Source organism: Triticum dicoccoides, chromosome 6B, assembly GCF_002162155.2.
Source record: "Triticum dicoccoides isolate Atlit2015 ecotype Zavitan chromosome 6B, WEW_v2.0, whole genome shotgun sequence".
In the NCBI taxonomy this organism is placed as follows: domain Eukaryota; kingdom Viridiplantae; phylum Streptophyta; class Magnoliopsida; order Poales; family Poaceae; genus Triticum; species Triticum dicoccoides.
Genome location: NC_041391.1, coordinates 711,716,137 through 711,730,543, shown reverse-complemented (window position 1 = coordinate 711,730,543; position 14,407 = coordinate 711,716,137). Strand labels below are relative to the sequence as shown.

Below are 14,407 nucleotides of genomic sequence, written 5' to 3'. Positions count from 1 at the left end.
TCCTTCCAGGAGACCATGGCTGCGGCGGTCGATGGCGCGGGCGTCGGCGGCAAAGAACTACACGAGAGAAATGGGAACGAATGGGTTCGGTTCGACCGCCTGCTTAGGTTTTGACCGACGCCTTCTAACAACACGGCACGAGCGTCGTCTCGCCCAGGCCATGTGGCGCCTGACAACGGGCCCCACCGGTCAGAAATCTACTCAACCGTGGTAAATCACCGCATCGGCGTTTTTTGAAAACTGTCACCCCAATGTTGGTGGTTTAAAAAAAATGGTAGCGGTTTTGTGAATAGTGTCCCCAATAGTGGTGTTTTTTTGCAATTTACTCCTATTTTCTCCATTAGGCAACAGTTCACATAGCTTCAATTTAAGGGAAAGCAAGTGTACAAGCACAATAACTACTGAATTATGGATTTCCTGAACTCCTTCCAACAACAGACCATAGAACACAGAACTTACAAACTACTACTAGGTCATACATCTCATTTCTTTTCAATTATTATGACAGGAAGTGAACCATAGCAGGCAAAGAAATCCCCAATTCTTCAATGATCTTCTTGCGCTCATCAGCGTTCCGTGGAAATCTCGATGCGCACTTCACCTTCGGATCCAAGTCACCACAGCACAGACATACCTTCCTGTCGTGCAGAGATATCTCCGCCATATTGACCGCATGTTCCATGACACAGCTGATGAATCCCACAAAGATGTCATCAGGTTGGAAGCCATAGATGGTGAGCTTAACCAGATTCTTATGCTTGAAATCAGGGGCATGTGGCTTCCACTCCACGTCCGCCTTTTCACAGTAGCCATTTCTCTCCCGAAACTCTTTGTCTCTCATCAACATACTGCACCAATGATCCCATACTGTGATGCACATCTCTTTTAGGGACGGTGCAGCTTCAAGAATAAACATTGTCCAAGCTAAATCACATCCTTCAGGAAGATTGTCCAGAATCACATGCTGTAGTTTGCTGAGCACAGGTCTGAGCAGCTCCGGGCTTTCTGGCAGAACCCAATTCTGGGAAAGAAAAAACAATTTACAAACTGAGTGCAAGTTTCATATAAATCACATTGTCAACTTAAGCTACTATTGTTATTACATATAACCATCCTATATAGAGTGAAAATGGACAGGTATGATTCAAATGACCAATTATTAGTACCTTTTCACTTTCAAAATCCAGATGCAGATCGCTTATGGAAGGAACATTACCAAGGAGCTGACTTAACACAATAGTCCTAGTCGATAGGGAGCCAGATTTAGAAAGCCTCAGCTTTGAAAGCTGTGGTACAAAACCAAAATACAGGGGATCTTTCTCAGAGTAGAACCACCGCCTATAGCTCACCCGTTGGAGTTTTGGTAGACATGTCAGCTCAACTATCTCAAATCTCCCATAGTCGACCTCGAGCTCAGTAAGTTGAGCATGTTCTAGTTGCAGCAAAGAATTCATCCCCGAGTCGCAATGGGATAAACGCAAAGACTCCAGGAGCTTGCAAGTGCTGAGGATGTTGGGTATGTCCAGTTCACCAAACCTCATATTGCGCAGCCACAGGCGCCTGAGGCCAGCAAATGCACCAGGACAAGCACCTAAAAAATCATTGAACTGCTTCGCATGGTCGAGGAGATCGGCAGGAGAGCACACTAAATGAACCTTCTCTGTTACGATCTCAAACTCAGCTGCGCCAACCTTTTGTGTTGCCATGGCACAGGCGACAGATTTGCCAATTATGTACCAGTCAGGTTGCATCAAGATGAATCTGACTTTGAGTTTGCTGATGGTGATCTCCGGGTTCCTTGTGCTCAAGATGTTATCCGCTACATGAGCCACAACAGTGTTGGTTCTGACAAATTCACTGACGTTGCAGACACGAGCTCTAACATGGTGACCTGGAATGGAACTACAGCTCAGGAAGAACTGCGAGATCATGGTGGGGAGCATCATCATTCGCTTGGAGAGGACGCAAGCTCTTATTGCATCGAGCGTGTCCACCCTCTCGAGAATGTTGAGCAGAAGGTCATTGGGCAGCCTGCTAAGCCTGTCTCCATCTTCTTCGCTGCCAACAACGTCTTTGTTGTGAGTTGCTTTCTGTGAGGCATTTACCTGGAACAACAAATAATCAGCCTTTTTATGAAGAACCTTCGTGTGAAGTACAAATATCAATCAGGCACAACAGAAACAACACTTACATTGCGTCTGCGGTGACGTCTTTTCTTCGTCATGGCTGATCGGATCAACAACTGTTTTTCTTGATGATGTGACGCCTGCACTATTTGATCGACCTTATTTGAATTGAATCGAATCCCCCTCCTCCTCTTCTGTTTATTTAGGCCGGCACAAGAAAGCAGACTAATCGCCGGGGAAAATAAGATCAGGGACGCCAACTTGTTCGATCAACGACCGCCCCCTCCCACTCCTCCTGCTCCTCTATTTATCGAGGCCGGCTGACGGATCGCCGGCAGGCTCCAAAAGGGGGATGAGATATTTGAGGAGAGGGAGGAGGATCCTGATTACAACTTGTCAAATAGACAGACTCCTCCCCGATTGCACAAGGAAATCAACTCGTCTCCCGCATCCGTCACCCGCGGCCATGCATAATAGCCCAGGCCAGGCAGCGGAGGTGGTGGCAACGAAGGAGAGCGGTCGTGGCCGGCGGCGGGCAGCAGGGGGTGGCTGTCGCAAAGGGATGCGCGCGGAGGAGAGCCGTGATGGCCGGCGGCGAACGGCAGGTGTGGGGTAGGGGGCTGTCGCAGGGGATGGCGGCGGGCGGCAGGTGTGGGGTAGGTGGCCGTCGCAGGGGATGGCGGCGGAGGAGAGTCGTGGTGGCCGGAGCCGGACGGCAGGTTCTCTTTTTTCAGCGGTAGGGTTGTCCCAGAGGATGACGGCCATACCTCTTCGGCCCAGCCAAAGAAAAGTGGAGCTTTTTCGTTTGCTGTATAGTACTGGGCCGGCCCGTTCTCAGCGCTCGCTGGTTCGCTCAGTCGTGGTGTTCGATACGTTCCCCTTAAAAAAGTGTTCGATGCGTTTTTCTTTGTTATTTTCGTTTCTTTTTTCGGATTTTTTTTATTTCTTCATCACTTTTCTTCATTTTTTGTTTTCTCATCAGTTTTCTTCATTTTATTTTTGATTTTTCTGGTTTTTTCTTTTCTTTCTCCGTTCTTATTAGTTTCTTTCTCGGTGCTACTGGTTTTTTTCTTTCCTTTCTCCATATTTCTTTGTTTCTTTGTTTCTTGTTATCGATTTTTTATCTTTGTTTATTTCTCAGTTTTCATTTTTGCATTGGTTTTCTTTGTTTTTCATTAGGTTTTTTTATTTTTTCTTTGTTTTTTTTCTCAATTTTCATTGGTTTCTTTTTTGCTCAAAACATATCAACTTATTTCAGTGCACATTCGGCATTTTTCTCATACATTATAAATATATTTTAAAATATGCTTAAAATTTTGAAATAAATGACTAACATTTTTTGAAAAAATATATTTTTGTATGTCTCCATTTTTTATTCACATTCTACATTCCTGGTATATATAATACATTTTCTAATACTTTTTAAAAACTAAAATACAAATTAATATTTTTGAATACATGTACATATATCAACATTTTTCAATACACGGTGTACATTCTTTCACACACAATCTACATTTTTCGTAAACATCAGGAACAATGTTTTACATGTTTAACATTTTTTACATACATAATCTACTTTCAAAATATATGCTTTTGATTTCTACTTTATATTTAATGTACAATGTAAATTTTTTGTATACACCGGGAAATTTATTTAGTACATCCTACCCCCCTCCCCGAGGTTGTAGCTCGGAACAGCCGCCATTGCAACACCGCGCCGATCATCGCCTGCACAACAGGACTTGCCGTCCGTGACTCGCAACATCTCACCCCCATCACCCTCGCCGTGCTCGTCGGCGCACTTGTAGCAAATTCCATCGCCTGTTGTAGCAAAAATCGACTATGGTTGTAATAAACGTCATCATCGTTGTCATGGGTCACAGCTCATGAAGTTCGAAGCTTTCTTCAACGCCAGTTGTAGCTTTTGTAACCGTCGATTGCAGCTTTTTCGTTGCCGTCCATGGCTGTCGTCTCTATGATTGAAACTTTTTTTATTGAAGGATGAAGATTTTTTTCGTCGGCAGGTGAAGCTTTTTTTATCACCGGTTGAAACTTTTCGTTGTCGTCAATAGCTTCCGTCGTGTACGGATTGAAACTTTTTTCATGGCCCGTTGAACCTTTTTTGGTTACCGGTTGTAGATTTTTTGGTCGTCGGTTGCAACACTGGCCATCTCTCCCGGTGCTCGATTTTTGCTGGAACGGGGGCAAGCGAGATGTTACAAGCGTCAGGTGAGCCCGACAAGCTGCGGCATCGGGGATGAGCGGCGGTGAGCATGCTGGCGGCTGCGGTCGTCGCCATTGGAGCTACAACAGTCGCCATAGGAGCTGCAGTCGCAAGGTGCGGCTGTTGCATGGGCGAAGGCGGTGACGAGGACGGCCTTGCGAAGGCTAGACCGACGAATTGGACAGCTGGCGAGGACGGTTGGTGAGGGGCAGCGACCAGAGATGAGGACAGTAGTGCGACAGGGGGAGAACGGTGCGGTCGGCGGGGGAAAAGGGCCGATGAGATGTAGGGGGGATTTCTTCATATGCGTGCGTTGACGAAGACAAGGGGCATTAGACGGTTCCCAACGCCCAAATCAGACGGGTGCGACCCGAACGGCCCAAATTTGGGCTGGCGCCTAGCATCGCCCTTATCATTTAGGTTATGAAAGTGTCATGAATAGTGATAAGTAAGGTGGGTGAATCCCCTAAAAAAAGAAAGTAAGGTGGGTGAAGCGGTGAGAAGGAATCGTAGCCATTGAAGCCCGTCTTTGTTAACTGAAGATAGGAAACTTGGGCGAACATCTTCAGATAGTTAGCACCTGACACTCCGCCGGCAACCCCTACGAACACCCCCTCACCCCACCACCTCTGCCGTCCGCCGCCGGCCACCCACAAGTCTCAGTCGGCCTCCTTCCCCTGCGACAACCCTCTCCACTCCACCCCTGCCATCCGCCGTCTGGGTTCGAAGGTTCAGGGGATCTGAAGGTAACCTCGTTAGGTATGGCTGCATTTTGGGAGAAAAATATCTCAAGGGAGACGGGGGCGGAAGAGGGGTAGTTCAAACTCAAGGATCCCGGTCCCCTCAGTCTTCCTTGGTTTCCATGTTCGTCGCACACCCACTGGTCTGTCAGGAAAGGTACGCCGAGGAGCTTCTGGACCGAGCTACTATGTCCAATTGCAAGCCTTCTTCTACTCCAGTTGACACCAAGCCCAAGGTATCCGCCATTGCCGGTACGGATTTTCACGATGCCACGTTTTATCGCAGCATGGCCGACTGCTCCAGTATTTGACATTAACACTTCTAGACATTGCCTATGCCGTCGGTCATGTCTGTCTCCACATGCTTGCTCCTAAAGATGTACATTGGTCTCTTGTTAAGCGCTTTCTTCGCTACATCCGCGTCACGTCTACTCATGGCTTGCAGATTCATGATCATCCATCCTTGGATATTGCAGTATATTTTGATGAAGACTCGGATGGTTGTCATGACACTCATTGGAGTACTTCTTGGTTATGTGTCTATCTTGGTGCCAGACTCGTTTCTTGGTCGTCTAAGCGGCAACCGACGGTATCCAAATCCAGTGCAGTGGCCGAGTACCGCTCCCGCGCTCCGTAGCAAACACCGTTGCTGGCTTCGACAACTTCTTGGTGAGCTACATTGCCCCGTCGACAAGGCTACCATTACTTCTTGTGACAACATTTCCATGGTATACCTCTCTGCCAACCCCATACATCATCGCTGGACGAAAGCTTGAAATACATTTCGTGCGTGAGAAGGTTGCTCTTGTGCATTTCTGAGTTGTTCATGCATGTACCCACATCAACTCAGCTTGCGGACATGATGACCAAAGGCCTTCCTACGTCAAGACTATTTGTTCGGATGAGTAGCGCAGTATCCAACCTGCTAACTAATCTGTCCAGTTACTCACAAAAAAACCTAATCTGCCCATGGTTTAAACCTATCTGTGGCTTAGCTTTAAACTATGTGATAGATTGTGTATATTTTGTTAACCCTTCTACGTGTTTTCTCAGTATACGCACCATGAGAATCAATGCAACCGCTGAGTTCTCTCAATCCTTTACACCCCCCCTAGTCCGTCGCCGTCGCCGTTGCCGTCGGAGGCCTCGAATGAGGATCGAGCGGTGCTTCAGCAGAGGCGCCCAAATAAGCAGCTCCCCCTTTGGGTGCAGCAGCAGCTCTCTGAGCCGCAGTGGGAAATCGAAGCGCCCTTTTCAATCGCAATCCGCAATCCTTTCCGGGCTAAAATCAGAAACAGGCCCTCTTTCGAATTCAGTCTCCGAGTTGCCATCGGTAGCCACTATAAATCTGGCCGCGGTACCCGCCAGTTTTAAGAGGAAGACGAGCAGCTCTTTTCCCAGGCGACCAGCTGCCAGATCGGCATCGGCAAATCCTCCGTCGACATGCTGGTGAGTTCGTCCCCCTGATCCTTTTTCCCTTGTAATCCTCTTATTACGACATCACCCCGAAAAAGAAATCAATCAATCAATCAAGGAATAATGAAAAGTAGGAACCATAATCAGAATTCGCGCTCAAAATTTAACCTTTTCGGTGGCGAAATGTCAAAATTGCGTATTTTCATTGGGAAGTATAAAAAACATGTGATCAAAATTGCACCCTTTTGTGGGTAAGTACAAAAAATTGTACACTCAAAATTGTGTCTTTCTGTGGGAAAGTATGAAAGTTCTATAATCAAAATTGCGTCTATCTGTGGGAAAGTATATATATTTTAATTTTTTGTCTGTGGAAATATTAAAATTGCACCTGTTATTAGATAGTAAGAAATCAACTCTGATTTGTTTCCATATATATATATATACTCCTAATGGAGCAGTTGGTAGTTTCGCTTCCAGGTTTTTTTTCGTCCCACCATTTTCGTCCGGGTTTTTTCGTAGGTTAACCGTCGTAGATTTTTTTCGTCGCCTCCCCCACTTCATCGGTTTATTTTCACTTCACCCTTTTACACAACGAAAAAAACTGAACGGATCAGAACTTTCCATACTGACGCAAATTATTTAGTAATGTCTTTATGTAAAAGAATCAATCACAATCAATCTCTAAAGATCAAATCTAAATTAATTAATCTTCATAACGTTTGTTTCCTTTCGAATCACGTCCATAACTTTCCTTCCTTGTTTGGGCAGAAACTGTTTGGTAGCAGAGATTAGGAAGCTTCCTATGAGTGTAGTAATAGGAAGTATTCTTTTTCTTGATGATTCGTTTTCATGGATGATGATAGTAAATTAGGCCAACATTCACCACTATTTATCAACGTCATCAATCGTATCCATTCCTACCAGTTTTAAGGGAATCTGCTCGCTATGTCTTTTTTAAGGGGATCCGCTCGCTAAGTCGTCGTCGCACGTTATTTTCACAAACAATCTCTACTCCTAATGGAGCAGTTGGTAGCCTCGTACGGTTTATTTTTGTCCTCCTCCCACCTCCACTGGTTCTTTTTCTCTCCACTCTTTCCTTGCAAACCAATAATTTCCTAACATACAAAAGATCACGAATCTATCTTTCCTTACCCGAACCAATCGCGCCCTACATCAGTGCATTTCTTTATTAAGAAAACTAACACGTAAATCTTAACGCATTGTAAACAAATCCCGTTATGGACCTAATTAATTTATTATGGAATCTATACGTGGTCGCATTGGTTCTTTTTCTCTCCACTCTTTCCTTGCAAACCACTAATTTCCTAACATACAAAAGATCACGAATCTATCTTTCCTTACCCGAATCAATCGATCCCTACATCAGTGCATTTCTTTATTAAGAAAACTAACACGTAAATCTTAATGCATTGTAAAGAATTCCCGTTATGGACCTAATTAATTTATTATGAAATCTGTACGTGGTCGCATCTCTCCCCTCGTGAAAAAATCGCATCCATCTCCCGTTAAAAAGGAAAAGAGAACATGAACGATCAATCCCACACCATGCATCTCAGTAGCAAAAAATCGCCCCCGCCTCTGCTACTGCGCCTCGCCGTGTGCCGGGCTCGACCCATGCCTCGCTTGCATGGCTGGACGCCGCCGTCTCCACCGCCACGTACAAGAAAACGGTGGGCAGAACCATCCATTCAAATCGCACACCCCACCCTCCTTCGCAATCCCTAGCTCCGCATCACCCTATCGCTTTCTCGCCTCTCTTTCCCCTTGATGTAGATGGTGCCGAGCGGCGGCCTCGAGCACCGGCAGTGCCGCCCTCTCTATCTTCGCTGCGTCGAGAGATGGGCCGAGGCTATCGTCGGTTCGCTGCCCACGATTGGGCCGCCTCCGGTTGTCGCGCACCACCGGCTCCACCTAACGTGCCCGACCCTCTCCGCTTTCGATCTTCCGGCGACCACATCCCTCCGCGCCTCCATCCATCATCCACAAGGCCACTCCCTGCACCCACCCTCCTAAATTCTCCATACCGGCGGACAATCACCGAAGATCCAAGTTGGCCCGATATCAATTTTCTTACATGCTTTCTTTATCAGTTGGTGATGGGAATGTGTTCCAATTTCTCTCTCTGACTGTGGATTCGCAGGCAATAAGCGCTTCTATATGCATCCTCCTGTCGGTCCCTAAAGTACCAAGGTAAATGGTTGATGTTGCGTTTGTCTAGGATGATATATGTTGGTTCTGTTCCGGTTCATCCGAGCAGTTCCGGTACATCGTGCATTTATCTTGCCAGTAATGTTCTGTGATGCTCTGATGCACTTTGGGAATTGTTTATCTTGTCTTCAGTGCAGAACATTTGTTTATTAATGCATGAGAAGAATCCTTGTTACTACCTTGAACCTGTTTTATAATCCATATTGTTATGCACTAGCACGTGCGCGTGTGAAATAGATGGATTATGATCCCGTACCCAATAAGATGGATATGTGTGTGTGTTAGAGAGAGAGAGAGAGAGAGAGAGAGAGAGAGAGAGGGAGGGAGAGAGGGAGAGAGAGTGAGGAGGAGGGAGGGAGAGAGTGTGTGTGACAATTTGATGGTAAAAAGGTCGCCAATGTCACTTGATATGTATGAGAATATTAAATGTAATATTAACATAATTGATATTGAACTCTTAAATTTAATGTGGCCCCGTTGCAACGCACGGGTGTTTTTCTAGTATATATATATATGTAGGACAAATGTAGGACAATGCATACATACATACATACAAATGTAGGACAATGAAGATGGTAGGCTCAGCAAGTTGCCTGATGACGTGCTGCTCAACATCGTCGAGCGACTTGATATCACCGACGCCGCACGAACCACCATCCTCTCGAGACGTTGGAAGCAAATCCCTGCCAAGCTCTCAAAAATTATCATAACGGTCGGTTCTTTTGAGCCCAAGCATAGAAGGAGGACAAAATTAACCTCAAATGATATAGCTCGGGCCAACACCGCCGTGCTGGAAGCAACCAGGAGCATACTGGAAAGCAGGACCGGAAGTCTATACACCATTCACCTCATGTCCATGCACTTCTATCTGGGAGATGACTCCATCTTCATTGGCCAGACTGTTGCCAACACCATAGCAACACAAAAAGTTGCTTCGGTTGAGTTTGTAATCTTAACCGAAGTGCGTACCAATTGTTACGTCGATGACCTGCTCAGTTATGGGGAGCGGTTCATGTTGTTCTTTGATTCGTGTCCAAATGCATTTGGTGGTCTTGCACGCCTCTGGCTAGAGAATTTGAGGTTAGGCGAATCAGACTTCCCCAAAATTTTCGGTATATGCAAGCAACTAGAGTTCCTCCGCCTCTGGCAGTGTGACACGGGGGATCTGTCTTTGCTGGAAGTGGAACACCCGCAACTCCGTGAACTAGTGATTTCGGATAGCAATCTTGAAAGAGTTGATCTTAAGTGGGTACCAAAGCTCACAATACTGAAATTTAATGAGTTTTTATCTCGAGATGACCCTTCCTGTTTGGACTATGTCCCACAACTCCAGACTGTGACCATCAGTAATATTGGTCTTTCTTGGCACAAGATGCTCAAGCTAAGTGAGTTGCTTGGTAAAACAGCCATAAGCAACCCAAATCTGAACTTCTGATGTGAAAAGGTTGGTGAACGTCTGCAACTAATGTTATCAGAATGACGTGTGTCACGGAGAGGTTGTAGTCATTATTTTTGGCAAACATAATTCTGCATTATCCCCCTCTTTTGCAGATTTGGGTCAAACCAGAAGGCCGAAAGCAATTGCTACCGGTGTTCCGCAAACTAAGTCTTGTGAATTTGTTCAACATTTCTGAAGAATGCGATCTGACTTGGACGATGTTCATACTCCAAGGTGCACCCACCCTTAAGGAACTATGCATCATGGTAAATAAACTCTTGTCCGATTCTTCGTCTCTCATTTTTTTGTCACGCCCAACATGCGACCCTATCCAAAAGGAACTCGAAGGTCCCACCAAGGATAGACCCGCATATTGAGACGCTTTTGCAAGGTGGATATCATTACATCAACATTACATAATAGTGGTGATACATTCAATACATACAATGTCACATGAGTACAACATACAAGAACAACATCCGACTACGGATGAATCATAAACAGAAACTCAAACAATATCCACCCTGCTAGCCCAGACTGCCGACCTGGAACCTATCCCCTGATCGAAGAAGAAGCAGAAGAAGAACTCAACACAAGCAAGCATCGCTCTCGCGTCATGATCATCGCATAACCTGTACCTGCAACTGTTGTTGTAGTAACCTGTGAGCCACGAGGACTCAGCAATCCCATTACCATGGGTATCAAGACTAGCAAAGCTTAATGGGAAAGGAAGGGGTAAAGTGGTGAGGTTGCAGCAGCGGCTAAGCAAGATATGGTGGCTAACCAACGCAAAAGAGAGCGAGAAGAGGAACAAAGGAACGGTCGTGAAGCTAGCAATGATCAAGAGGTGATCCTGAACACCTACTTACGTCAAACATAACACAGAAACCGTGTTCACTTCCCGGACTCCGCCGAGAAGAGACCATCACGGCTACACACGCGGTTGATGCGTTTTAATTCGGATCTGGTGTCAAGTTATCTACAACCGGACATTAACAAATTCCCATCTGCCACATAACCGCGGGCACGGCTCTCGAAAGTTTATACCCTGCAGGGGTGTCCCAACTTAGCCCATGACAAGCTCTCGCGATCAACGAAGGAATAGACCTTCTCCCAGGAAGACCCGATCAGTCTCGGAATCCCGGTTTACAAGACATTTCAACAATGGTAAAACAAGACCAGCAAAGCCGCCCGATGCGCCGACAATCCCGATAGGAGCTGCACATATCTCGTTCTCAGGGCAACACCGGATAGGTCAGCCTACGAGTAAAACCAGACCTCGAGTTGCCCCGAGGGGGCCCCGCAGTCTGCCCGGTTTAGGCCAGCACTTAGACAAGCACTGGCCGGGGGGGGGGGGCTAAAATAAAGATGACCCTCGAGAGAGCGACTCCCAAGGGAAAAGTAGGTGGTGGTGAGGCAAATGGTAAAACCAAGGTTGGGCCTTGCTGGACAAGTTTTATTCAAAGCGAACTGTCAGGGGGGTCCCATAAATCACCCGACCGCGTTAGGAACGCAAAATCCGGGAACATAACACCGGCATGACGGAAACTAGGGCGACAAGAGTGGAACAAAACACCAGGCCTAAGGCCGAGCCTTCCACCCTTTACCAAATATATAGATGCATTAATAATATAAGAGATATTTTGATATCCCAACATAAACCCTGTCCACCATGGAGAAATCTTCAACTTCACCTGCAACTAGCAACGCTATAAGAGGGGCTGAGCAAAAGCGGTAACATAGCCAAACAACGGTTTGCATAGGAAAGGTGTCAAAGGTTAGAGGTTCATGGCAATATGGGATGGCTTGATAAATAGGTAATAGGTAGCGCAGCATAGCGATAGAACGAAGCAACTAGCATAGCAATGATAGTAGTGAGATCCAGGGTAACGGTCATCTTGCCTGAAATCCCGCAAGGAAGAAGAACGAGTCCATGAAGAAGATGAACGGATGCAGCCGAACCAACCGTAGACGAACGAATCCTCACGATCGCAACGAAACAGGAACTAACAAGAAGAAGCACACAACATAGGTAAACACACCACACATGAACAAGGCATGATGCACAACAAGCATGATGCATGACAAGGCTACATGAAGCTACTCATGGCAAGAGATGATGCAAACAAGAACAACACATCAAGGCAAGTTTAAATGAGGCCGGGAACAACATATAACAATTCCGGTAAGTCCTCATATGCAAATTTCGAAATTGGTCCAGATCTAAATAAACCTTATGTTCAAGTTGTTAAATAGCAAGTTAAGATGCACCAAGATGATCTACACGAAATTCTAGTCAAGTTACATATAAAGTTCATTAGATTTGGAGCTACGGTCTAGAAGATATGAGCAAAACAAGTTAAACATGACATTGATGCAAAATGCACCCAAACATCAAGCAAACACCTCAAAACATGGATGCAACATGATAATATGAAGCTACATGCAAAATCAAGCAAGTTTCATATAGAGCACACTCAAAACGGAGCAACGGTGCAACACATACACTATACAAGTCATAACGACAATCTGTCCATAACAGCAACTAGGCATCTTACAAGCATCAAAACAACAAGCTACATCACCCCAACATAATAACAAAAGGCATGGGCATGAAGTACAGGTAAAGCATTACAAAACATGAACACTGAGCTATCTCCAGAAACAACTAGAACATGCTCAAAAACACATGGGAAGATTGCAAATAATAACAGTTTCAGACTTGGCAGGAATAACATCAGGTTGCAATGCTTAGAGCTATCAAACAATATGTTACAGGAACTTATCATGGCAAACAAAGGCATGGCATGATACTACTAAATGCATAGATCAAAAGTCCCTTACTGACCATGAGCCAAAAAGGATCAGAAAATATGATGGCACCCATGTAAACATGACAAGTTATATTACAGATTCATAACATGGCAGGAACAACAATAAGTAGGCATGTTCGTGAGCTTGAACCACTCACCACAGAGCAATACATGGCATGGCAAGGCAACCAAAAGTAAGAAGACATGTTTATGAAGCTAAGCATGGCAAGAGCAAGTTCATAGGGTGCATGGATCACTAGGAAAACACATGGAAACTAGTGAACTTAATGTTAACAGGCTGATAGCAACATTATCAAGCAACTTTGGAGCAAGATATGAACAATCTACAGCAAGCTATAAGTGCTACCAGGGGCATGGATGGATAGATCATGACATGTAGATCAAAACATGTTTATAGAGTATCTCCATATTATGCATAGAATGATTAGTAGAAGCATGTTAACATAGCAACAAAATATAACAGAATCTGTCAGGAAAACAGCAACATCAAGTACACTACTTAACAAGCTCGATTCACTCACCACAAGTCATTGCATGACAAGATAAGCATAGCATCATCAATAAGACATGTTTATGAAACAAACCAAGTCAAGAACAAGTCCATAGCATGCAAGGATCAACTATAACAATCTTGGCTAAATTGAATAACAAGTAAACAATCTGCCAGGAAACATTTTGAAGCAAAAGTAGAGCACCAAAATGACATTCTAGACTACTCCATAATTGCAAACAAGGGCATGAATGGATAGACAATAACCATATGTTCAAAACACCCTTACTGAAGTAACTCAAAATATGCATGGATCTCTCTGTAGCATCAAGTTTACATGGCATCAAAATAACAGTAGAACAAGGACTAAAATCAGCAATATCACGAAGCCTAGTTTGCATGCTTGTGCTAGTCACCACATTGATCACAAAAATACATGGCATACACCCCTGGAAAGAGGGAATGGCATAGATCAAAACACATGAAGACATCAACCTCATAGGATGCACACATCAATCATGGCAAAAATGATAAATGAGCATGTTATAACAGTTTCAGCAGATTAACATCAACATGCACCCTTCCAACAGCATTTCGGACATCAATATGACCTCAAATGAAAATGATACAATGAGACGAAATGAAGTACTCGTCGAGACGAACAATTTGACATATTACACGCACGAAATGGAGCTACGGGTGCAGAGATGCGATGCGATGAACATGGCATGATTATGTATGGATTCGGGGACTTAGAGAAATATACCCCTCCGGATCTAGGGTTGACCGGGCACGCATCACGAGGCGGCGGCGGATCTCGCCGGAGAAGATGGAGACGGTGGCCGGCGAGCTCGGGGTCGGGGCCGGCGAGGCGCGGGTCCGGCGGGGGACGCCGGAGGCGGGAGGG

The 14,407-nt window shown here is 45.3% G+C and overlaps 1 protein-coding gene and 1 pseudogene across 1 annotated transcript; one reads left to right on the top strand and one right to left on the bottom strand.

The window, feature by feature from the left end:
- Positions 1-341: 341 nt before the first annotated feature.
- Positions 342-2,848, bottom strand: LOC119325801. Its single transcript, XM_037599527.1, has 3 exons — positions 2,192-2,848; positions 1,167-2,105; positions 342-1,021 (listed from the first exon to the last, which is right to left on the bottom strand). Exons 1-3 carry the CDS (start codon positions 2,222-2,224, stop codon positions 500-502), a joined length of 1,494 nt encoding a protein of 497 aa, XP_037455424.1. The 5' UTR covers positions 2,225-2,848; the 3' UTR covers positions 342-499.
- LOC119321603 overlaps positions 2,711-14,407 on the top strand; it is a 24,250-nt pseudogene continuing 12,553 nt past the window's right edge.